The sequence below is a fragment of the Hakea prostrata genome, chromosome 5, assembly GCF_041222555.1.
Source record: "Hakea prostrata isolate BN-2017 chromosome 5, UWA_Hpros_2, whole genome shotgun sequence".
NCBI classification, from domain to species: domain Eukaryota; kingdom Viridiplantae; phylum Streptophyta; class Magnoliopsida; order Proteales; family Proteaceae; genus Hakea; species Hakea prostrata.
Genome location: NC_142604.1, coordinates 26,061,939 through 26,085,730, shown reverse-complemented (window position 1 = coordinate 26,085,730; position 23,792 = coordinate 26,061,939). Strand labels below are relative to the sequence as shown.

The 23,792-nt window shown below is 38.4% G+C and overlaps 1 protein-coding gene across 3 annotated transcripts in view; it reads right to left on the bottom strand.

Moving 5' to 3' along the window:
• Positions 1 to 168: 168 nt before the first annotated feature.
• Positions 169 to 23,792, bottom strand: part of LOC149015757 (ABC1 family protein) — a 46,224-nt gene continuing 22,600 nt past the window's right edge. For all 3 annotated transcript variants that reach the window (XM_089155337.1, XM_089155336.1, XM_089155335.1), the window contains exons 8-19: positions 13,160 to 13,328; positions 12,875 to 12,996; positions 12,067 to 12,195; positions 11,886 to 11,984; positions 11,703 to 11,760; positions 11,533 to 11,608; positions 10,770 to 10,899; positions 6,423 to 6,580; positions 3,676 to 3,748; positions 3,399 to 3,590; positions 1,628 to 1,721; positions 169 to 1,397 (exon numbers count right to left, since the gene is read on the bottom strand). In XM_089155337.1, coding sequence (XP_089011463.1) covers positions 493 to 1,397; positions 1,628 to 1,721; positions 3,399 to 3,590; positions 3,676 to 3,748; positions 6,423 to 6,580; positions 10,770 to 10,899; positions 11,533 to 11,608; positions 11,703 to 11,760; positions 11,886 to 11,984; positions 12,067 to 12,195; positions 12,875 to 12,996; positions 13,160 to 13,328 — 2,205 coding nt within the window. In that variant the 3' untranslated portion in view covers positions 169 to 492. The remainder of the gene's footprint in view (positions 1,398 to 1,627; positions 1,722 to 3,398; positions 3,591 to 3,675; positions 3,749 to 6,422; positions 6,581 to 10,769; positions 10,900 to 11,532; positions 11,609 to 11,702; positions 11,761 to 11,885; positions 11,985 to 12,066; positions 12,196 to 12,874; positions 12,997 to 13,159; positions 13,329 to 23,792) is intronic.

Sequence of the window (23,792 nt, the reverse complement as noted above, 5' to 3'; positions counted from 1 at the left end):
AGTCTGTAGATTTGAAATCTCTAACAATAATTAAATCTGTAATATCTGATATAGTTGACCATAATATCATAATCAACTTAAAAATAGGACCATAATAATCATTGGATACCCAAAATTAAGTGTATTTTGGTCCACTCTTAGCAAAGTTTACTGGCCTGATTTGATGTTGGCCTGCCTTCTTGTTCTTCTGAACTGCATCAGAGGTAAAAATTAATATTTTCACACGGCCTCGTCTCCGGAATAATTCCTCTTAATTGGTCAAAGAATCTCTTATGATTCTGGAAACAGAGAACAAATTGCAACTACAGCATACGAAAAAATATTCATAATTCTCCGCATGCTCAACTCCCAAAGACAATTAGATAAACATTTGTATTCTATGCATCTCTGTTTTACAGGATATGGGAACTTGCTGTTATGGAGTATCAGGTTACAAACAAATATACATGTTTATAGATACATCATTCAAAAATTTAGTTAAAAAATAATCATTTAATTTATCAAAGGCCTTTCAAAATTTGGGTTTATATCAGATCCACTTGGACCAAATCTTGCGAACTCCTCTGGCACAGGCAAATTTAGCTCAGAGCATACAAACTGTATTATGTTCCCTGTCACAGACCCAAGCGAGAGCTTGTTCAAAGTAACAGCTATTGCAAACCTATTCTCCATGTCACAAAAACCTGTTGATCCGCCAACGCCTGAGTGGCCAAAACTAGTTAAGGATCCATCCTTCAGGCTGAACCTCCTGAAACCTAGCCCAAATTTTCCATTTGGCAAAACTAGATTACCATAGTCACCAACACCCAAGAATGCATCATGAATCTTTTGGTTACCAAAAATCTTGCTGATAACTCTTCTATGGTCATCGCTCTCACTTCCATCAACACGTTCAATTGTATCAGAACTACTACTGGAACTACTACCACTGCTGGTACAGAGCTTAGTGTACCTGTCAATGCTAGTCAATTTTTCATTATCACCGTTCTTTGATTTTCTTTTGTGGTCATCAACTTTACTTTTCTGCATCGGAACAATTATCTCCTTCATTTTGTTGGCTTTCTTTTTCTGTGGTGATTGCGAGGAGTGAAACTTTGGGATGTGAGAGTGGCTGCCAAGCAGTGGCCTGGAAGATGCATGTGGTGGTGGAACCAGGCCACCACCAGCAAGGGTTGCATAATAGCGTGCAAGCGCTCGGGCTGAGCAATGCCCATTAGCAGCAGGAATAATGGCACGGCGCACATTAAGTGTGTTGAAGAGAGCAGGAAGTCCTGTTACAAGCTGCAACATATTATTTGGCTGGAAGGAGGAAGGAAGATCAGGTGAACTGCTTATCCTGGAGATCTTGTAGAGGTCTTCCATATCTAAAGTGAGTGTTGCAAGGCGAGATTCCACACCTGAGGTAATCATTAAATATGGGGATGGAAATAAGAAAGCAAATCACTTCTTGCAACAGACATAAATCCAACATCCGATGGAAATATGCAAGAGAGAAAAAGGAAAAAGAAAGTTGTATTCCAAAGGGAAGAAGACAAAATGAACAAGTGGCTCCTGAACATTCTCATTTTCAAATATTTTGACAATATAAGTCAGAAATGCTCCAAGATGAAGAGAAAGAGTGTCATGCCTGGAGGAATGCCAATATAAAGTTCGCCTTCAATGTTCAGAGGACGAATGATTGCTTCTTCTAGGACCTCTTGAAATTTTTTTCCAGATGCATGCTGTTCCATCCAGTAAACAGTTAGAACTCTAAAGCAGACAAACGAAAAAATTGGTAACATAAAAAAACAATTAACAGATACATGACATGATCAACTCTCTCTCTCTCTCTCTCTCTGTGTGTGTGTGTGTGTGTACTCCAGTCAAATCAGTAAAACAGGCAGTTTAGTGATGGATGCCAAAATTGGCGCTGAAGCACCACAAAAGAACATCCATTGGACAATTTTGGAGAAGCTTTCTCCACTGAAAAGTTAAAATCAACAAATAATTAAAATCCAGGTATTGAATCTTCATTTTTCAAGAGATAACATCAAGAATGTTTGGGGCCAGCTAGATAACATTCAAGTTAGTTTTCAGCAACTTTGTTATATCATATGATTTCATCCAAAAGTATTGTACAATAGAGTGCTCCATAACACATCATTACTCATTGTGTGTTTAACTAATTATGGGGTGTCTAAATGACATGGACTGATGCAATTTAGTTTACAGAAAAGATGCATCAGCTGGGGGTCCCAACAAGGCATCAACTGAATGGGCTCAGAGAACCAAGCGCGGGTGCCATGGTCCAGCATCACAGCTCATCTCACCAAGTCTTATTCAGAATTACTTGGGATTTGCCACATAGATCCTTATTTCACCATTCCACCTTTTTAAGATGTTCACTATAAACCTGTTCACGACTAGGGACCCAGCTGTAATGGTCATTGCCCTCAGAAAAATTATATTCCCAATGTAGTACATTTATACTTTGGCTCTTAAAATTCTGGTCACTGTTCTTGACCAAGTATGTGTACATTACTCATTCACAAATGCACATTAAAGAAGTTCAGGGCAGATACTGGTCCAATTGGTTCTCTGTTCTTGGTCCAGGCTGGGTTGACTTGAGTAACTACAACAACCCTCAAGGTGAAGCCTAAAGTTGATTTTGAGGTCTCTTTATCAACATATTTATGGACTTTTTGTTAAACGTGCAACTTTTCATTTCGTACTTTTTATCCACTGTAAGCTTTTCTTCTTAGGAAACCACCCTCCCTAATTATCCCTCCATTTGGTCCAAATTTCAGCCAAAAAAGTGCCTCTAACCCCTTTGACTTTTGATCCGTAAATTCTCTCAACAACCCCAAGTCTTAAGGTTTACAAAACCACCATCAAAATTGATTCAAGTTCAGATTCATTTCATATTTCAACCTCTCGATCACTCACTTAAAATTTAACCAAAACTATGCCGCTGTTGTCTATATTTTGAGATCTTGGAAGAAGTGGTACTTGCTTGATCCCTATCAAGTATCAACTAAGGCTATATCAGTAAGTATGTCATTTTTTTTCTTCAATTACAAACCAGTGCTATATAGCATTTAGACTAGCTAAAGCTAGACTAACAGCTGACAATAATGTACCCTTCTACAGAAAATGACTCGAGGTTACACATCCATGGTCATCTCTGCAAGTACTTGAGCCTTGAGGTTGAATCTCATGTTACTAGGTTAGATGTCAATTTCAGTGTAGTGTGGGTGATCTCAGTTTTTCTTTTCTTCCCCCTGAATCCTACCCGTTTGCAAGTGCTACAAGAGTAAGTTTTTATTCTGGATAAGAACTAATGCCATTTAGTATGATGAATAATAATTCAATCTGAAGGCAAATCTGGTATTGACAATAATTCTCACAGGAAAAAGTACCTCAATTATTCCTCCACACAACCAGCCAAATGACAAATAATGATAAAGCTGCTCTTGTCCAGGCTCGGTTTCAGGAACTGACATAGCAATATGGTTCAAGCATTCATTCCAGTCACATATTAGCAAAGGGTTCTCTCTTATATCAGCCATCGCATTGTGCAATCCAGATGTATGATTCAGGACATGGCAAACCTGAAAAATAAGACCCCCATTAAGAAAGACTATTCGAAAAGCAGTTAAACTTGGTTGAACTGAAAGTAAAGAGCAGACGAAATACTTTTATTGAATCTTTTCCGTTTGTTTTGAATTGTGGCCAGATGTTTGCGATATTTTCCTCGAGTTGCAGTTTCCTTCATTAAAAGGAAGACAAGATTGTTACTCCTTGCTTTGTAGGTTGTAGTTGAAATTCTTGAAAGATGCATTTTTTATTGCAATGGACTAAAAGATAGAGAAATTCTGAAACTAAAAAATAGAGTTGGATGGTACACCGAAACATATAACATTACCTGAACAAATGGACGAGCAAAGAAACACAATCACCTAGGCACACTATAGCTGACAGAAGAGGAATCACAATAGAAACAGCAAACATTTGCAAGCTCATGAAACAAAGCTTACAATTTTTCCAAAACACTGAAGTTTGGAGTATCCCATGTATATAAATCTAAAAGTCATACTCAAGAACCAATCAATGCATGTTGACATGGTTTTTGCATCATCACTTCCAATCAGTTGATGTGTGACATCTGGTGATCTGTAATGAAAACAAACAGAAGCAGGCTAGCTTCAAAAGTCTTCTGTGAATTTCTGTTCCACTGGTAACTTGTATCACATCTTCTTGGACGATTTGGTTGGGGGAATGTTCTTCATGTGAAAGGGCTTAGAAGTCCACAGGTTCCATAGTGTAATTTAGAGGCAAGTAATTTTATCACTGAAGCTATTGAATCTCAAAAGGGACACTTTGAAAAAAGTAAAATTCCATATTTAGTATTACCAGTCGCAAAGTTCGGCCTACGGAAATTATCAGGAAAAAAGCTTGGGGCATTACAAAACATTCGTCAAGATGAAGCAATCCAATCAAAAGTCAAGATAAACCTCTACATCAATAGTAGTCTTCAGAATTATCATAAAGAGAAAGAATTTAAAGAAAAATTAACTGAAATAATGGTGGCTGTACTAATTTAATTCAGAGGTCTATGAAATAGAAATAAGGCCAAACATCAAATTTAGAGGATAAATGATGTAAAACAAGGAGGAAAAGGACTTTTCTTCCTGCTGTAGATGATTAGCAGCACTTTTCTAGGGTTTTTGGAACAGGAGGGAAGGGGAATTGGGCTTCTAGGGCTTGTGGCTAGGGTTTTAGGGTATTAGTTTAGCTGAAAAGGTTACGAACTTGAAGGATAGATGCTGAATCGTCGATCCCTACAAGGAAAGCTTCAATTCAATCTGACTTTGTTACTCTTTTGCCATTTTGAAATCCCAGGTCAGGGTTAGGGTTGCACAAGGTTAGGGGTGAAGTTCTAGGGTTTCCAGGGTGGGGAGCGTCTGCTGTTCACAACCAAAGGGTATAGGGGTTTTGGGGAGGCTATTCCTATAATGGTTTGGGTCTTAGAAGGGAGGAATTGCTGTTTTCTGGAATTACAGCTATGGAAGAATCCAGAAAATTGCTGCAGGGTTTGGGGAAGAAGAGGAGGTGATGCAACCAGGCTCAGCAGGTCAAAGATAGCCTGGAATTCAAGCCCAAAACAACTTCCCTGGACATGCAGCTGCCAGGGCTGGCCAAATGCCCTACCAACAGCATAATTGAGGTGTTTTACCCCATTTGAACTATCCCATTTTCTCTGAATTAGTATTTTTGAAAATGTATGTTTAAAACTTATTCAATCATGATGAAGTTAATATATGTTGAACACCTTAGGCCAATATATGAACTCACGGTATTGAAATTTTTTCAAAAATGTATTGTTTTTTAAATTTAGATTTGAAAGATGTACTTTCTTACATAAGAAAATGTAAAAGATAAATGTATTCTCTGGTGATGGAATAAAATATATTTTGAACTCCATTAGTTGATCTATGGTCTCACGGAGTAGAAATATTTTTCCACTCCATAGTTATTTATTTATTATCCAAAAATTAGGATAATCATATAAAAATCATAAAAAAAGGGGAAATAGGGAAAATACATGATATGGTTCTAAAAGTCATAGAAAAAAAATGAAAGGGCTTCCTACATTATTTTGAAGTGCTTCCCATGTCATACGAAAAGTTTTAATGTTTTCTTGTTTACTAATTGAAATTGTTTCTCATTCAAACATGTTTAGATTTGTGAAAATACAACATTAAGTTTTGTCCACATATACGAATCAAAGAGACCAATTTGTTTTGTCTTCTAGTCAAACTAACCATTGGAATGTGTTCATTGGCCTTAAAATATGGTATCCAACAAAAACTAGATGATAAAAAGCATAAACCCCAAAAAAACCTAGCACAATTTTGTCCCAAATTTTCATCAAAATTTCATAACTTTGGTCATCTTAGGGTGGTCGAAATCTTGAGATGAAACAAAATTTTGAACTATGGTGTATTGAGTATGTGAGTGAATATTTAAAGCTAAGCCTTGACCAAAATCTTTGTTCAATTGAGATCTCGAACTTAGATCTCGGAAGAGATATTGTATAACCCAAGTTTCACATAAGATCTCATCTAGAGATCTCAAAAACCAAGATATCTCGGGATATTTGGTGAGATCTCGTGAGTTCTCAAACTACAGGGTATAAATAATAGAAATACCTATATTGCAACATAAGATATAATCTCCACAGATAATTCTACCATTATACCCAAAATTACAATGTTATACATAAGCTTATTACCAATAAATATGAGACTAGAATAACCCTTTGTCTTTATGCATAATTGCATCTATAACCTTGAACTAATAGAAATAACATTTTTATCATCCAAAAAAGGAAACTGATAAAACTAAAATTTCATTCATCCAAAGAAAAGTTCAAAAATTACCCGTTGTCAACCAGCCAATGTAACATTCCTGCAGTAATCCCCTTAGTTACTGAAAAAACAGGAAATAGACTATCAGGTTGAACAGGCCGAGGATCATATCTTCCAAGCTGACCAGCAGAAGTATCAATTATAACTTCTCCATCTTTGTAGGCACATACCTAAAGAAAATAGGCTGTCAATACATAGATAAAGATCAACAAAAGATAGGAATCAAACAATAGAAATAAACACACTTGAAACAAATACAAGTTGACTAGAAATTGGCTTGCCGTAAAAACGATAGAAATCAGAATTCTACCTCATCATAGTTTTATCATCCTCCACCTTTGATACCACTTGTTGAAGACAGATGCACAACCACAAAGAAGAACACAAACAAAAGACACACGAGGAATTTAACGTGGCTTGGCAAGATTGCCTACTATCCACCAGAGAGAAAAAAAGGTTCCACTATTTTGAAAATCTCACCACTCTCATGCCTCACAGTGTGCTACATTTTGGTTATCTTGTTTCATTGGTTATCCCGCAGAGACTATTCGTAGAGAAACCTAAAACCCTAATCCTTATATCATTACAATTTTATCCCTATATAAGTAATTGACCCAAAACCATGTTCCAATTACAAATACAACCACACTAACTACATGGATTTGCAGAATACAAGACACCCTAACCCAATAGTTAGTGGTGCACGTGATTGAGAGAGAAGATGGATGGTGGTGATGAGACTCAGTGATGGAACAGAGTTGGCTCTAATACCATGTCAAAAGAGTTGGAAAAATCCTGACTTGTGTCTAAAGGACACAATATAAGCTTTCTTTATTCTAATAACTTACCAAATACACAAATCTTCCTAGTGTGGGAATTTATATAAAAATAAAAGATCAAAAGGATCCTAGAAAATCTACTTGAAACAAGGAAACCCCAAATATGAATAGTAAACCTACTAATTACGTCTAACAACACCCACCCTCATGCTTACATATTGAACATTGTTTAGTCTTGCATAATAGTTTCAGCTAATGTTGATCTTCGCTTCGTTTTGTCTAATTTGCATACTCATCATCTATTAGCTGCTGCAGTCCCTTTCTTTTGCTGGCCCTTTTCTCATTAGTATTTGCCCCACCTAAGAGGACTTCTAACCAGCTCTCATAGGAATCTCTAGTCCCTAGGGTTCCCCCTACATCAATTTGCTTTTGGGTTGCATGGAGAGAATTGTTGTTGGTGGTGTGAAGCGTGCAATTTTCCAAACAATTTGCTGCTGTTTTGGAGCAATCCAAACAAGGTCTTACGCAGGTAAGGGCAGCCATCATCCAGAAGTTGAGCCCCTTTACCATTCTTTGGAATATTTTGAAGAAATGATCAAAGATTCACCGAGGAGGTAGAGTTGAGCGTCAGGGGACCGGGGAGGAAGCTAAGATGGAGTATCTTTGTGTAGTGGTAAAGAACCAGCCTGAGTACGCCCCCCCATGGATGGGCTAGGCCACGACCAAGTCGGGATTGGTGTGAAGAACCCCAATTGGAAAGACCAAGTTGAGATTGGTGTGAATAACCCCCGCCAGAAGTCAGGAATGGCATGAAGAGCCCCTATCGGGAAAGAACACAAGTTAGGAGAACAAGTACTCCAAGTCTAGAAGACTACATTCAAAGTCTCCATGGAGAGACTAAATCCATAGGGCCAGTTATGGAAGTAACCGCCCCATACGCCTATAGTGAGGCATGGGGGAGTGACACTCGGAGCAACGGCTGAATTAGAGTCCAATATGGGAACTACCAAAGAGTGGGAGCATGCTCCCAAAAGAAACTCATGTCACCTCTTGTTAAGTGGATGAGATTCTTGGAGTAACCTCTATATAAACCCAACTCATGGGACTCGTAAGGTATAAAGAACAATCTACTACTATTGCTTACACTCTAAGAAACCCTCTCAGAGCCTTCACCGTTGTGTCTAGACTAACTTGATCGTCGGAGGCCCAAGGTCGGGCCGCTCTAACTCTTCTTATGAGTACTACTCAAGTAGCGCCAAGTTTTGGACACAATAGATTGGCGTTGTATATAGGAAACTAACGAAGAGCCATGGTGAGATGAATAACAACGAATCAAGTAGTTCAAAATACCAACAAACTACGAACAACACAGGAGGAAGGGAGACCGAGAATGAGCACAATCAAGAAGACGAGCAAAATCAAGTTCCCTTACTTTCAGATCAACAAATCCAAAACCAAGAGAAAAATCTTGGAGAACCCCTCACGAACCTTGCCAACGCCACATGGAAAAGTAGGTTCGAACCATCCATCAGTGCCAGCAACAACTGATCTACAAAACATGTGAACAGAAATACAAAAACAAATGTTAGAACTCCAAGGTGTAGTGAGAGGCGTATTCACTAGATCGATGTGCCACCAGAAACTGCCCGGAAGACCCGACAAGGAAGATTACGAGAGACAATTCGACTTGTATGTGCCAGACGATGTCCAAAGAACAAGGTTTAAGGACATGACCAGTGAAGTAGGTCCAAACAACCAATAAACATGATCGAGAAAGGAAACAAGGGGTCCAAATCAGAGAACAACCCCGAGATAATAGCGCTTGAGGAGACACCAAGGAGAAAGAAGTTAGGAAGGAGAAGGAGAAAGTCATGGAGAAAATAAAGGTGGAGTTAGGTTGGGGAACCTAGGAGGGTCAACTAACAGAACCGATAACCCACCTTAGAACCTTCTCATTACTCAGATCATGAAAGCGTCCAGTCACCACTATGCGAATGGGCTCCGGATATGGGTCGACGAGTTGGAGAAGAAGCTTGATAATCGGGATTATGATGATAATTACGATGTCATCGATATTCTCAAACAAAATTATGAGCGTGTCACTTCCACTTAATTTCATCATGCCTGTAATCATCCCTTTTTAGGGTAAGTTGTTACCTAGAGATAAGGAAAGACCTGAAAATTTCATATAAAAAGGTTAAAGTTTTTGAGCATAGTGGCTCTAGTAACAGTACTTCAGCAAAAAGAAAGGCAAAATGACCTGAACTTAAATAGTCCGGGCAAAAGTACATAGTTCTGAAGAACTTAGAAGGGGGATTCTTGGCTTGTTGGGACAAAGTCCAAAGACAAAATTGGAGTTCGAACACGAAAGGTTAAAGAAAGAAGAAGAGAAATTGAAGTAGTCACCCCAGACAAAGGCACTCGGCAAAAGGGGCATTCCATCTGCTCAAATAAAGTCAACTACATGGAATGGGGGGCTCGTGTTGTGGTAGAGAACTAGCTCGAGTACCCCCCCATGGTCGGGCTAGGCAAGGAACCAACCCGAGAACCCCACGACCAAGTCAGGATTGGTGTGAAGAACCCCAGTTAGGAAGACCAAGTTAGGATTTATGTAAAGAACCCCTGTCAGGAAGACCAAGTCAGGATTGGTGTGAAGAACCCCCGTTGGGAAGACCAAGTTTAGATTGGCATGAAGAACCAGTGTTAGAAAGACCAAGTTGGGATTGGCACAAAGAACCCCTATCGGGAAGAACATAGGTTGGGAGAACAAGTACTCCATGTCTGAAAGACCACATTCAAAGGTCTTTGTGGAGAAGACTAAAGGGGCCAGTTATGGAAGTAACCAACCCGTACGCCCATAACAAGGCATAGGGGAGGGACCAGACTCTCAAAGCAACAACTCAATTAGAGTCTAGTATGGGAACTGCCAAAGAGTGGGAACGTGCTTCCAAAGGAAACTCACGTCACATCTCACTAAGTGGACAAAATTCCTAGAGTAACCACTTGGAGGTATCCTCTATATAAACCCAACTCATGGGACTCGTGAGTTATGAAAAACTATCTACTATTTGCTTACGCTTTGAGAACCCCTGGGCTCAGAGCCTTCACTGTTATGTTTGGACTAACTTGATTGACGGAGGCGGTTCTCAAACCTACCCTAGGTCGGGTTGCTCTAACTCTTCTTATGAGTGTAGGTCATCCTACTACTAGGGTAGCATGTATGGAGTTCTGAAGAGGTCATCCTACTACTCAGGTAGAGCCAAGAAATTTTGGACGCAACACTTTGCAAATATAAAGTTGGATACTACGTATTTATGTAAAGGATTTAGTTTGAACAGGCTTCTGTGTACAGGCTGTTTATTTTTGGAAACATCAATACCATCATTAACTTTTCATGAAAAAGAAAAAGAGAAATCTGACTCACTGTTTCCAATATCACACTGTTTGACACGTTTGACACAGTACTTCTGCCAGGCAACAGCATATATAATGTTTTCTCATCACATGAAACATAAAAAACACAGGAATGGAAGGAGAAGCACCACCCAATTAATGCATCTAGTTGGATATGTATATTTACCTGAATTCCGAGTATTTTGTCAGCACTTCCAAGGTGAACTAAGAATTGCCTCAGTTTGGCTTCCACATCAGATTGAACAGGTGTATCATGAATCCACTGAGCATTTGTTGATGGTCCTTTCATAATGTTTCTGCAGCTCATTAATCCAGGTTGGAGTATTATAATATAAGAACGGAAAAAGGCATAACAGACTAAATTGGCTCTAATTTATTATTTTTTTTAGGAGGTTGCACCAGGGGGGGGTGTTTGGCTTATAGTTAAAACTGACAGATGATAATGGTGGTTTAATAGTTTTAGGCATTACTTCTTTTGGATGTTTAAGTGGTATAGGTACCAAGCATTCAGACACTTTGTGAGGGAAACTTGGTCATCATAGTTGTTCTCGTCTAGAACACATAAGGAATCTTCACTTATTTACTTGTGTGTGGTCTGAATTGCCAATCTCCAAGAGTCTTCAAGCTACTGGGACTTCCAGGCATTAGTGTAAGGAGTTGGATTCAATATTTGAAGGTTTGGCATCTCCATGAGGGGTAATTTTAGAAAGGTCACTGGTTTCTACATTGGGAAAAGCTCCCACCCATGAAGAGATTGGGATGTTCTTGTACTAAAGCCTGAAGCACTGAGGAACTTCAACCACCATGACACTCAGATTTTGTTCTTACGTCTCTTTCTCTCTTATGTACTCTCTGAAGCTCTTATTGTGGCTTTTTTATTTTACCTCTCAATCTGCTCAAGCAACAAATTGGGTGTAGAAAAGACTTACCCTTGTAAAGCAGCTTCAGCAAATGGCCTCATTATATCCAAATATACAATCCGAACATTCATCAAGGATGAAAGCCCTGAAAATAATTAGACAATTGAATGAAGAAAAAAAAAAAAAAGGAAAACTAATTCCTCATTATGAACCAAACAGTGAATGAGTTTAGGACTGACCTCGGAGAAGATTTAAAACACGTCCAAATATCACAGCATCACCTGGAAAAGCATCAACCTGCAAAATAAAGTCATCATGCTGTTCAAAACGAATAGAAGTGTGGAGGTTTAAATTAAAAGAAATATGTTGTTTCAAAATAGACAGACAGAGATGTATCAGTACTGGGAGAACTTGGATCTTACAGGATTAAAACGTTTGACTTCTTTTTGGTCAAGTTTCATCTTTTCCTGGATGGCCCTCATATTTTTCGTCCTTTGCTCAGCTAAAGATTTCACATTTTCCTTAGAAGATGGAAACAAGTAGTATAAGATTTGGCTTCCTGAAAATGAACAGACAATTCAAAATCAGTCTGTGAAAACTTACAACAGCTTCACTTGCTGGGGTCGAAGTACGAAAGAGTATAGTCGTGATCTGCATAGCCTGCTCTGGCATGTCCAAACGCAACTTTAGTCCCATCTCTTCAAAGGCTGACAGTAGTGCCACATGATCTCCCTGCAGTGACCAACATGACCAAAAGTCTCAACAAGGATTGCTTGTAAGACATAGAAATCACCACCAGGAGAAAGAGAATGATACAAGGTAAAAAATTGCACGGTTCTCTCCCACTAAAAAAAGAAAATCATGATACTTTTAATGATCTAGTAATCTACAAATTGAAATGACAGCATTGAGAATTTTGGAAACTTTTAATGATCTAGTATCATGATACTTTCAATTTCCTATCAGCTTTAGGCATCATTAGATAGGAGTTATTTTCTTTTTGTAATTCTATTTTGGTTTAATATAATATATGTGCTGGCTGGTACAGTACAATATAAGATCTATCCTTCAGTCCTTTTCTCCCCTTGTTCTCTTCCCCTCCATCTCTCTTCTCTTTACCTAGTATCGGTTACAGATTTTGGGATTGGTTGCAACAATCAAAAAACACCGTAGATCCTGTTCAATAAAATATAACAATAACAATTGAACACCAAGGATTTACTTGTCTAAAACTACAATTTATTGATACACAAGCAAAAGGCAAGTGTAGTCTATTTCTGTCTATATATGAAATAGTATATACAATAAATGAAAACTTGAATGCCAGGCAAATGGTTAATACAGGTGCCAGAAAAGGAAAAAAAAGGATTTCACATTCTTCTGTTAATAACAACAAATAGATAGTACAAACCTCAGCAGATGCTAGAAACATTTTTGCAAGTGCATGCTTCATAGAACTTGATAATGACTTAGTAAGTCCAAAATCCAGTAAAATAGGGCAATGAGGGGGTTCCTTGCTCACAAGAAAATTTCCTACAGGAAGGTACCAAACAAAGCATCCATTAATAAGCAACATAGTAAAACACTAAAGCTGGAACTTGCCAAATTAACTACAATGCGAAAGTAAAGTTTTCAGGAGAGAATGACCTAGTTTAATGCCAAAAATTAATTCCATAGCATGGGATATAGATGATACCAGGATGAGGGTCACCATTGAAAAATCCATCAACATAAATTTGGTGGGCATATGCACGAGTGATTTCTTCAACTAGCTTTTGTTTGTCAACACCTAAAGCTTCCAGAGATTCAATGTCATTTAGACGAACTCCATCCATATAATCGAGAATGAGAACCTTCTCAGACGACTGTCATTTGAAACAAAAAGAGCTTAATGCGATAGAGAAATTAGAAGAAAGGAAAAGAAACATCAGTGCTGTTCCCATCAGTAACAATGAGATCATAATTTCAGCAGCATCCTCTACATTTCAGTAAGATTATGCTCACTCAATTAGGTCTGAGTCGTCTGACATGTTAACACTTGATGGCTCTTTGCTAAACTGATTCCCTTGGTCTTTCCCCAAATTAACCAGAGATGAATCTCCTCTAATTTTCTGAAGGATCGATATGACTGCGGATCACAGTCATCATCAATGACAGACACCTAGTGCAACCAACGGTGATGCTTCCCTTTGCCATTTTCCCTTGCAATTAAGTTTTTAACGAAATAGAACTAAAAATTTGTCTCTATTGCATCTACAACTATCAGATTCTGCATTTATAGCTGGCTTCTCTCCCTCTAGTTAAAATTTGTGTCTATAGAGAAGAGAGGAAACAATTGCCCAAGGAAACCACAAGCGGACATTCTCACAATGCGGACACAGTGGTTAATGAGTGAAGAAACTCATGAATGGAGTATTGAACAATGGAATTTCACTCCCTTCTATTTCTTACCATACGTCTTCTTATTTGATTTACTATGGCATTCTTTCAAAACCTCATGATTGGACTGTAACTCTTGCTCATGCCTATGACCAAAATTCTAGGAGATTCTTTGAAGCAGCTTACAGTATATGAATATGAGCGATGCAGGAGGCAGCAGTGGAAGCCATGGATAAGTTGCTGGAGATGGAGGTAATGATTCTGGTACAGTGGTACCACAGCAAAGAGGGGTGGTGTGACGATCTTAACAACTGCACTAAAGTTATTTATTTACCCACTAAGTTTTCTTTTTAATTTGATCAAAATTTGTGGGGTGTCGGAAGAAGAGGTTCACGGCAAAACTTATCAAACTGTGATTCTAGAGGTAAAACATGAAGTAATCGGTAAGAAAAATGACTGCATGAGGATAGTTTTTGTAAGCTTTTGGGGAATGCCTCTAAGTGTACATGTTGGGGATGCAGAACAGGGGTTCGAGAACACGGCTCAGAGCACTAATGGACCCAACAGTCTCTAAATAGCTTGACACTGAATGTTGTCAGAAATCAAACTCTAAGAATCAAACCAGATCTAGAATGAAGAAAGAAGCAAAGAAAAAGAATAATGAACCAGCAAATATAGGATAACTCCCTGCAATTCTGGATAGATCTCCCAGGATCACAGGCCACTTTATTTATAGGCAGCAATTACAATATACTTGGAGTCTTGGATAGAATATTCTGTCCACTAAAATAGAAACAAATATTTCAAGAGATCAGGAAGAATTTTGAGACCAACATTCTGTTCACAAAAAATAGAATACAAGAAAAACGGAATCTGCAGCACCAAAATAGAAACTATAGAAGATCCAGAGCTCCAATGGAACAGAAGTCGTATCCATATCTCACACAAATCGTAACAAATGAAATGGCTAAACTGTCAATATTTCAAAGGTAGCAAGGTGGAGTGGCAATCTGATAATTAACCACAATTTAAAAGTGCCACTTCTGAAAGTCAATGTAGGTTAGGACTCAAAAGTCTTCTAAATATATATGGGGGATAAAACAAACAATTATAGGGGTTGGAAAGAGATTTATTTAGTAAGAAACACAAGAATAGGTGTATATTTAGCATAATGAGATAACATCCTTTTAACACAAACCTGAATGAGGTTGTCTTCAACCTTCAATAAAAGAATAGAAGGGATGGCTTGCAAGTTGCAAGTGAGAGAACTCTCACCTTTGAATCGAAGCTCAACAAAAATGTGAGATGAATTGCATAATTCCCAAAATCCAAACCCAAAGAGCTTCTGAAATCAGAAAATGTTGATGGAACAATCATGTGCTGAAATTGCTCTGGGTGGAAGCAAATACTTGATTCTGGTGCAGGAAATGTCATACTGGAACTATCAACTGGAATGGTTTCAGCATTCACAGCTCTGATACTAATTTAAGTAGGGGAACTCTTCCCCAGAAACAGGGCAGGGAGGAATAATAGAAGAAGAAAAGGAATAACGTAGAGAACTAAAAGAAGGGATCAGGAGAAGCAAATGCAAGGAAGAAAGAAAGCAGGTCATATGCACCACTTTGGAAACAATAAGGAATAATCACATTTCATTTATTAACCAAATTTGAATAAAAGAATGAACCCAAACTTGTATTTAAAGTTGACAATATATGACTCTTGATAAGACAGTCCTTCGTCAACCAAAAACCCAAACACAACTTAGACCCCAGCTCAATTCAAAACTGAAGTTAAACTTGAACCAAAAACTCTGTTGCTACTTAACCTAATAAGTTAACAAGATCTAACCAACTAATAGAAATATAGATAAAGTGAAATTTCCTATAGAAACACAAAATCCAATTGGACCCAGTTCATTTGGTCTAGCTTGCCATAAGTGTCAGGCTGGTTCAGCCACAAATCCGTACCACTGAAAAACTTAACTCCTATTTCATATTCCATAAGTACTTGAAGTACATCATGAAGCGTTCTTATAAAAGCCACTAAACCAACTATGACTTAGGTAGGAGAAATTCAAATTAACTACTCAATAATAGAGTAAACGACAATTTGCAGCAGACAATCAAAACAGCAATCAGAATTAGACACTTAGAGAATAAGAACCAAACAGCAAAGAGAAGTTCAGCAAGCTTGGATTGAGTGGAGGTGTTGAATGGATCTTATGATTCAAAAATAAGCCAACTCTGAGGGAAAAATTAGAGATTGAAGATTGAAGAGAGCAAGAAATTGGAAAGCAGCCTTCAAAATAAAAGGTTATCGAAGAGACCAATTTCATGAGTCAAGCACAGTGCAGCATGTGTTCTCAAGCTGCCTTGATTATGAACACATAAATATCACTGGTTTCCGAGTTTTGAAATCACGAAATTCCAATTGATTCTGATTTAGAAGCTGAACTGCAGGATCTGTAGGTACTCAACTTGTGGTGTAACTGACAGAAACAGCCTTTATAGCTTGCAATCCGGCCTTATTTATGTAATGCCACCCTTGGTTGCAGACTTGCAGTACCTCTACAGCAGGAGCAGTAAAGAATCAAGTAGAAGAAGATAAGAGAAGAAGATAGACAGGTTTTGGCTTGCAACCTTTCATCCTCTCACCAGGCCACAAGGTCTCATAAAAGCAATATTCATTCATCACCATAACTGCTGGGGGTTCCTAAGAGCTCATACATATTTATGGGCATCTATTGCTTGCCTTACAAGTAAAAGAAAGAGAAAGTGAAAGCTAGAAACTTACAAGAAAGGAAACAAACTGAAAATAGACACTTAAGCCGACTTTCTAATTTGAAGTACAAACCAAGACTGAGCTAAGGTTGCTTAATAGGCAACGAAAAGATATCTAAGAGAATATTTCTACAATAGAAACAAAACTAGACTTCAAGAGCCAACATGCAGAGAAAAAATGACTCTTCTAATAAAGCCTCCATGCAATCTGGACTTGCACCCCCACCAGACCTAGTAATATTTCCACCAAGTTCACTGTGACACTACACTGTTCACATGAATAGTGTATGGGTCTTATCTTCTTCATTTGACCTACATCATAGATTCCAAGAAATTCTAAAATGACTTGCAGAGGACTGTTTTAAAACTATAAAACCAACAATAACAAACATAGACAAGTTTAACAAAAATTAAATTATCAGGAACTTGAAAAACCTAAAACATTACATTAATGTTCTAGAAAGGTCTTCGCAATTTTTCCCTCACGGATGCCTCTCCAAATGGATTTTTCTTCTCCTTGGTATTTTCCAAGGCAAAAACTCTCATCCTTACAGCTCTCCTCAGCTTTAGTGGTCCTCCCATATTACCTAGTCCTAACTGATCGGCTCCTCATTCCTTATCCCCAAATGCAAAGCCCTGAGCCCTCAAGCTCACCTACCTCACCTTTACTAACAATCTTATGATCTTCTACAAGGTTAATTCTTCATCTCTCTCTTCAGTGATGTTATCCTTGCAACACTTCAAGTGCCTTTAAGATTTCTTTAGTAACCTCCTTAAATCCCACCGAAGACTCCTAGGTGTCTCTAAAGCTGAGAAGGCTTCTCTCCTTGGCCTGATGGAATTTTAACTTGGCTGCTTGCCATTTAAGTGTGGAGGCATTCCCTTGATTCCTGGAAGGCCGACTTGGTCATCATTGTACCCCAAACTTGACCTTAAGAGGATGCAACACTGGAATGTCAAACTTCCATCTTACGTAGGAAGGGTTGAGATAATAAGTTTCACAAACTAACTTAATGGGTTGATAGATTCTTTATTATTCTTTTGTACCAGAGAATGCAGCTGGATGGAGGAGAGAGAATGTCCGAAATTGTTGAAGAAATTATGCACAGAGAAGGTTACAATCGGATGAAGGATGTTCCAGTGGTTGTGCAAGAGCACATCTGGCCATGTGAGGAGTTTGTGATGAAGAAATCTAATGCTGGTGTGGTGAGTGGAGGGGCTACGATCTCTTTGAAGTGTCCCCTTGAAGCGATTCATGCAGGGAAATTTCAAATGATTGCAATTCCTCAGTTTGCATATGAGCACTAGCGTAATTTGTTTACATTTGCTTTGATTGGTAGGTTTAATTTGCGACAAATTACGATGGTTGAGTTGGGGAAGGAAGTTCGACAAGGATGGAAGATTTCTACTCCTGCCATTCTTCATTCTATCAATAAGGGCCTTGTTATTTTTCAGTTTGGGAATGAAGGTGATATGACTTTTGTTTGGAGGCGTGCTCTTTGAAGGTAGGATCACAAACTATATGGTTTCAATGGTGGCAGCCATCTACAAAGTTGGTGTAGGTTCGTTTTTCGGATATACCATTAGAATATTGGCATATGAAGGTGTTGTTGTCCATTGCAAAGACAACAGGTAGGCTTAAAGCTTTGGATCAAAGGACCAAACAGTTGGCAACTTAGCTCATGTTCCTGTTGAACTCGAATTGGATGTGGAGGTGGAGGAGATTTAGGTGGAGCAATGTGATCTGGTACTTCCAAAGTCTTCAGCTTTCTCTAGAAAGTCAAGTACGAGGAGGGGGATCAAAAGCAAATGTATTGTAAATGCTTTGGGCATATGGTGGCACAATATAGGCCTAAAAAGGAGGGTAACATTACTCATGCAGTAAGGGAGAAGGAGGTGGCACCGCCAAGGGTGGTGGTGGAAGGCGATGGTGTGGATGGTGAGCAAAGTTAGAGAAACATGGGGGAGTTGGGTCAGAGGGGACTCTTGCTACAACAGAGTCTCAATCAATTGAAACTCCTATAATTTCTCAGTCTTTTCCAGCTCAAAAGCCATTGGATGAGCTAGTGGCTCAGGATGGAGAGTTTAACTAAGAGGTGAATTCGAATTTTTAAAATTTTGAATTTAATAATTGGTGGATGAGGATAAGGTGCCATTATGAGTCATTTGGGGACCCTAGGAGACTTGAAAATATTGTGGACTCTAAAGTTGAAGGCTTTGAAAGTCAAAAACTCTGGATGGGGGACATGAGAGGGTTGGAAATGTAGTGGATCTCAAGGTAAAGGATTCAAAATTCAAAAAGATAATTTGGAAGATGGGGGGATGTGTGAGAGTTGGAAATGTAGTAAACTGTCAAGATGAAGGATTTGAAACTCAAAATGATAATTTTGTGGATGGGGGGTGTGTGAAAGTTGGAAATGTAGTGGACTCTCAATATGAAGGATTAACATTTCAAAATGAAAATTCAATGAATGGAGTATGTATGGAGGATTGGCCATCCCTTGTGGCTGATGATGATCATGAGTTGATGGTGGATCTGTCACATGAAAGTTTGCAACCAATCAAACATTCTTGTGCAGTTTCTCCTGCACTCTCAAGGGCTATTGCTCATACTAAAAGAGGTGGGAGAATTATGCATTGAAAAGAGGACTTCGGGTGCTTCCAACCAAGGGAGTAGGAGGCAAAGGCATGCCCAACAGCAAGTTGATTTTGAGGAAGGTACAATATCAAGAAAAACACAATGTGATCTTGTTAATGGTCATATGGTTGTAGCTCATGAGGAGACAGTGAAGGTGGACAATGCAATACTCGATTTGGTTAGAAGCTCTTGATTTGTAGTTGTTAGAAAACAAGCATTAAATAATTAAAACAGCAGCTGAACTTGAACAAAGAAAAGAGAGAAGAAGAAGAAGAAGAGAAGAGAGATGAAGAACTAGTAGAAGAGGCTCATGATTCTTGCTTAAGAGTCTAGAATCACAGAGCCCTTTTATTTATAGCTTCTAATGAATCTAATACAACTTGAGAGAAAAGTAATTGTCCTCTAGAAAAGGAAAACAAAAAACTACAACTTTAGTAACATCCTAGCTCCTAAAATAGAAAATTCTGAAAATAGAAAGTTAGAAACTACTACCAAAATAGAAACTATGCTTTCTAAAAACTCCCAAAACTTATGTAGCAAGACTCCAACATTAGAAATAGAAAGTAGAGTAGCATCACTAGCATATACTGTTCACGTGAACAATAACACAGATTTTACTGTTCACGTGAACAGTACCGTGAATAGTAAAAACAGATTTTTTTTTACTGTTCACGACACTCAGTAAATATGCACCAAAGTGCATATACTTCAACAGTAGTTTTTGGGGATGCTATGCAAAAATCAAGATTTCGTCTTTGGTTAGGGGACTTGATTTGTAGTTTTTTGGGAGGTTTTATACTTCAATTTGTAACCTTCGGAAATTGGTCTTGGATCCTTTCTTTTCTTATTAACAAATTTGATCTTTTACCTTTTTCGAAAAGAAAAGGAGATAATAAGTTTCGCTCTCCAATCATCCAATATTTATTTTTCTGGCATTTGGCATATTTGCGCTGCTTAGATCCACCATTACTAAAGCCCTTGAATTCTTATCTCACGCTTTTCTTTAGAAAATAGCATAAACTTCTTCTAACCCCTAAGCCGGGATGCTATGAACCTACAAGGATGGCCTAGGCTTAAGAAGAATACCACATTCCCAATATGTGGGTAATCTCAAATTTGGAAAATCTCCTCCAAACGTCATAGTACTAGGATCAATTGACTGTAATTTGACCTGCTTAAAATCTTTCCCTCTAAACAGCCACCCAGACCTTGGACTCTTCTTGGGTCTAGCATAAATTCTTCCTACTCAGCCCCATTTCTGTCAGAGCTATCATCTCTAAAATCCTCAACAGGACATCCACCTTTCTTTAGCTCATTAACACCTCTTAGAAAACAAGCATTAAATAATCAAAACAACAGCTGAACTAGAACAAAGAAAAGAGAGAAGAAGAAGAAGAGAAGATAGATGAAGAACAAGTAGAAGAGGCCTGTGATTCTTGCTTAAGAGTCTAGAATCACAGAGCACTTTTATTTATAGCTTCTAATGAATCTAATACAACTTGAGAGACAAGTAATTGTCCTCTAGAAAAAAGAAACAAAATATTACAGCTTTAGTAACTTCCTAACTCCTAAAATAGAAAGTTATGAAAATAGAAACTACCACCAAAATAGAAACTATTGCTTTCTAAAAACTCCCAAAACTTATGTAGCAAGACTTCCCACATTAGAAATAGAAAATATAATAAAAACAATAGCATAATATTGTTCACGCGAACAGTAAAATCTGCTTTACTGTCACGTGAACAGTACCGTGAACAGTAAAAACAGTTTTTTTACTGTTCACGTGAATAGTGTCGTGAACAGTAAATAGTCCAAGTGTATATACTTCAACAAACACCTCATAGGAGACCTCTTTTCCAAGGTTGGTGTAGGAATAGTTTACTCCGGTTATCGGATGTTGGTCGTTGTTGCCTCTATTATATCTTGTTGCTCCTGGTCCTTCCTTCTCACAATGCCCTATCATCTCCAAGATCTGGGCCTCCCTTCCATCTCTCTTATCTCCTAATTCTTTATTATCTAACAATATTTCCTGGTTTCCCTCCCCGAATGGTCTCTTAAGCTCCTACTCGCTTGGGATTTTGTTAGGTTTCGTGCCCCCACCCTCCCTTGGAATAAATGATATGAAGTTCAGGGCCAAAATAGGGCCTAGGGATTCTGCCCCAGGCACCCTACAGCCCTGAAGGAAAAATGAATCATAAGAGGGTTTGGTAATTTGGGCAGTCCTAAAGAAATCCAATTAAGGTTAGTGGATTCAGCATGTTAGGAGTCCAAATCTAATTTTATTTTGGTATTTAAATTAGTTTTACTTGTTAAGTTATGAAAGAGTCCTAGTTTAGTTAGGAGAGGTCAAGTTGGATCTTATCTTAAATTGGATTCCTTCTTAAGTTAGAAGTCCTTCATGTTTGCAATATTTGTTAGGAGTTCCCCTTAAATAGAACTCCTCGTTTGTATTTTTCTTTCCAACTTGATTCCTAGTAGGAATCCTTCAGCAAGGCTATAAATATAAACCAACACGTGTAATCAAATCAGTTTTGAATATTGCATAAAAGTTGAATGACGGGGAATCGAGTGGATTCAAGGGTTTTCAAGGGGAGGAAACCCTGCGGTAGTGTTGGCTTTTCCATTCTTTCAGCATTCAGCATCCCAAGTTCCCACCTGCAGTAAGTCTTAAAACTAACAGCCCCCTAACACCTATCCCATTGCAACCTTAATTCCCCCTCTTCTCTCTCTTGCGGCATTCTCTCTCCCACCCCCAAACCCTAAAATTCCATATCTTCTAATCCACTTCCCCAAATCCCACCCACTTTAAGGACAATCACCCCACCCCTAATTGCCCACCTAAACCAAAAAACCTGCATTCATCTTCTTCCTCCAACACCCTAATTTTCATAACTTCAACTCCCTCCACCAAGCTCCATTTCCTCTTAGGATCATAATTTCCCCACCCCCACTAGCACTCTACCCAAGTATTAACCCTAGCCTACCCCCTGAAACCTCGAAACTCAAACCCCACTTTTTCCTAAATACCCAAACCTTTGGAATTGAACCTGAAACTGAAAATTCACAGAATCAGATTTAATTTTGTAATTTCCAAACCCTGAAATCTTCTGGCTGAACTATGTACGCCTCCCCATCACCTCTAGATTCCCTTAGAACCCTAAGGAAACCCTAGACGCAAAGCAGAGGCTTCCAAAGTACCCCAGCCCTAAGGTCCTAAGAAGCCCTAAGTTGTCCTGTTGATTCAATTGATTGATCCTATAATTGGCCCTCAATTTTGAGGCAACATCAATATACTTGTCTGGTTTAAGGGTCACATCCTCCATCATAATTTCATTATCTGCATACCCCTCAATCACTGAGATTCATCCTATCCTTTTTGTTCCATCACCAAGTAATTTCCCCCTTTTGCGTCTTATGTTGGAAGGGCCTAAGGACATTGACCACCTTTTCTTCTTCTACCATTTTTCTATTCAATTTAGGGGGGAAATCCTTGGAAGCCTGTCGGCCCACAATAGAAGAATTCTTTCCTTGTCAAAGGAGTGACTATAGATGGATATGACATTCTCTTATAGTACAATTGTGACATAGCAGACAAGCTTGTGTTTGCTGCTATTATCTTCGTATCTAGATGAACAGAGTCCCAAAGATGAACAGAGCCAACATATACATTCAAGCTCTCTTCCCTCTTCTCTTCTTCTTTTTCTTCTTTTTCAGTTTTCTTCTATACTTCTTCCTCTTTCAGAATTTCCTTTCAGTTCCTAGGCTGATTACAGGTTATGAAATCCTAACATGGTATCAGAGAAGGTTTAATCAGCCTAGGGACTGCTTCTTTAGTCTCTTGACTACTCAGTTTTTTCTCCTTCTTTTCTCACCTGTTGTGCAGCCACCGTTCACTGCCTTTACCCATAGATTAAGATCCCTCTTTAACAATTACTGAGGTGATCCCTTTGTATTCCTAACACCACTACAAAGACCTAGAGGAATGGATTTGTATTTTGTCTGAGTTTGCAACATGAGAGGATTCCAAGATCAATACAAGTTTTTTTCCTTGCTGAATAGATCAGCACAACTTATTTTGATGCAAAATTTTCTTATCGAAGACCTTTGGGATATTTATTGATGGATCAAAGACCCCTTGCATTTTTTTCCTAGTAAGCTTCTTTGCAATTTTCCAAAAATGTTACAACCTTCGGCTGAGATATACCACAGCTGCCCCTGTTCTATGAAATTTTCTTGCTCTAGAAAATTCTGTTGATGCTGTATTGACTTCTGCTGCAAGATATACTACTGCTGTCCTGGTTTTATGGAATTTTCCTGCTCTAGAAAATTTTGTAGATGCCGTACTAGATACTGCTGCACCTGTTTTGCTCTGAAAATTTTCTGCAGATGTAGTATTGCCTTCCTATTGCATCTATTACTGGTTTCAAGTACTGTAAGTGTTCGCAAATTCTTTGTGAATAGTACTACTATCCCTTATGAGAATCAACTGCAACGTCCATATTTTCTCTTCTAATAACTAGGATACTTGTCAA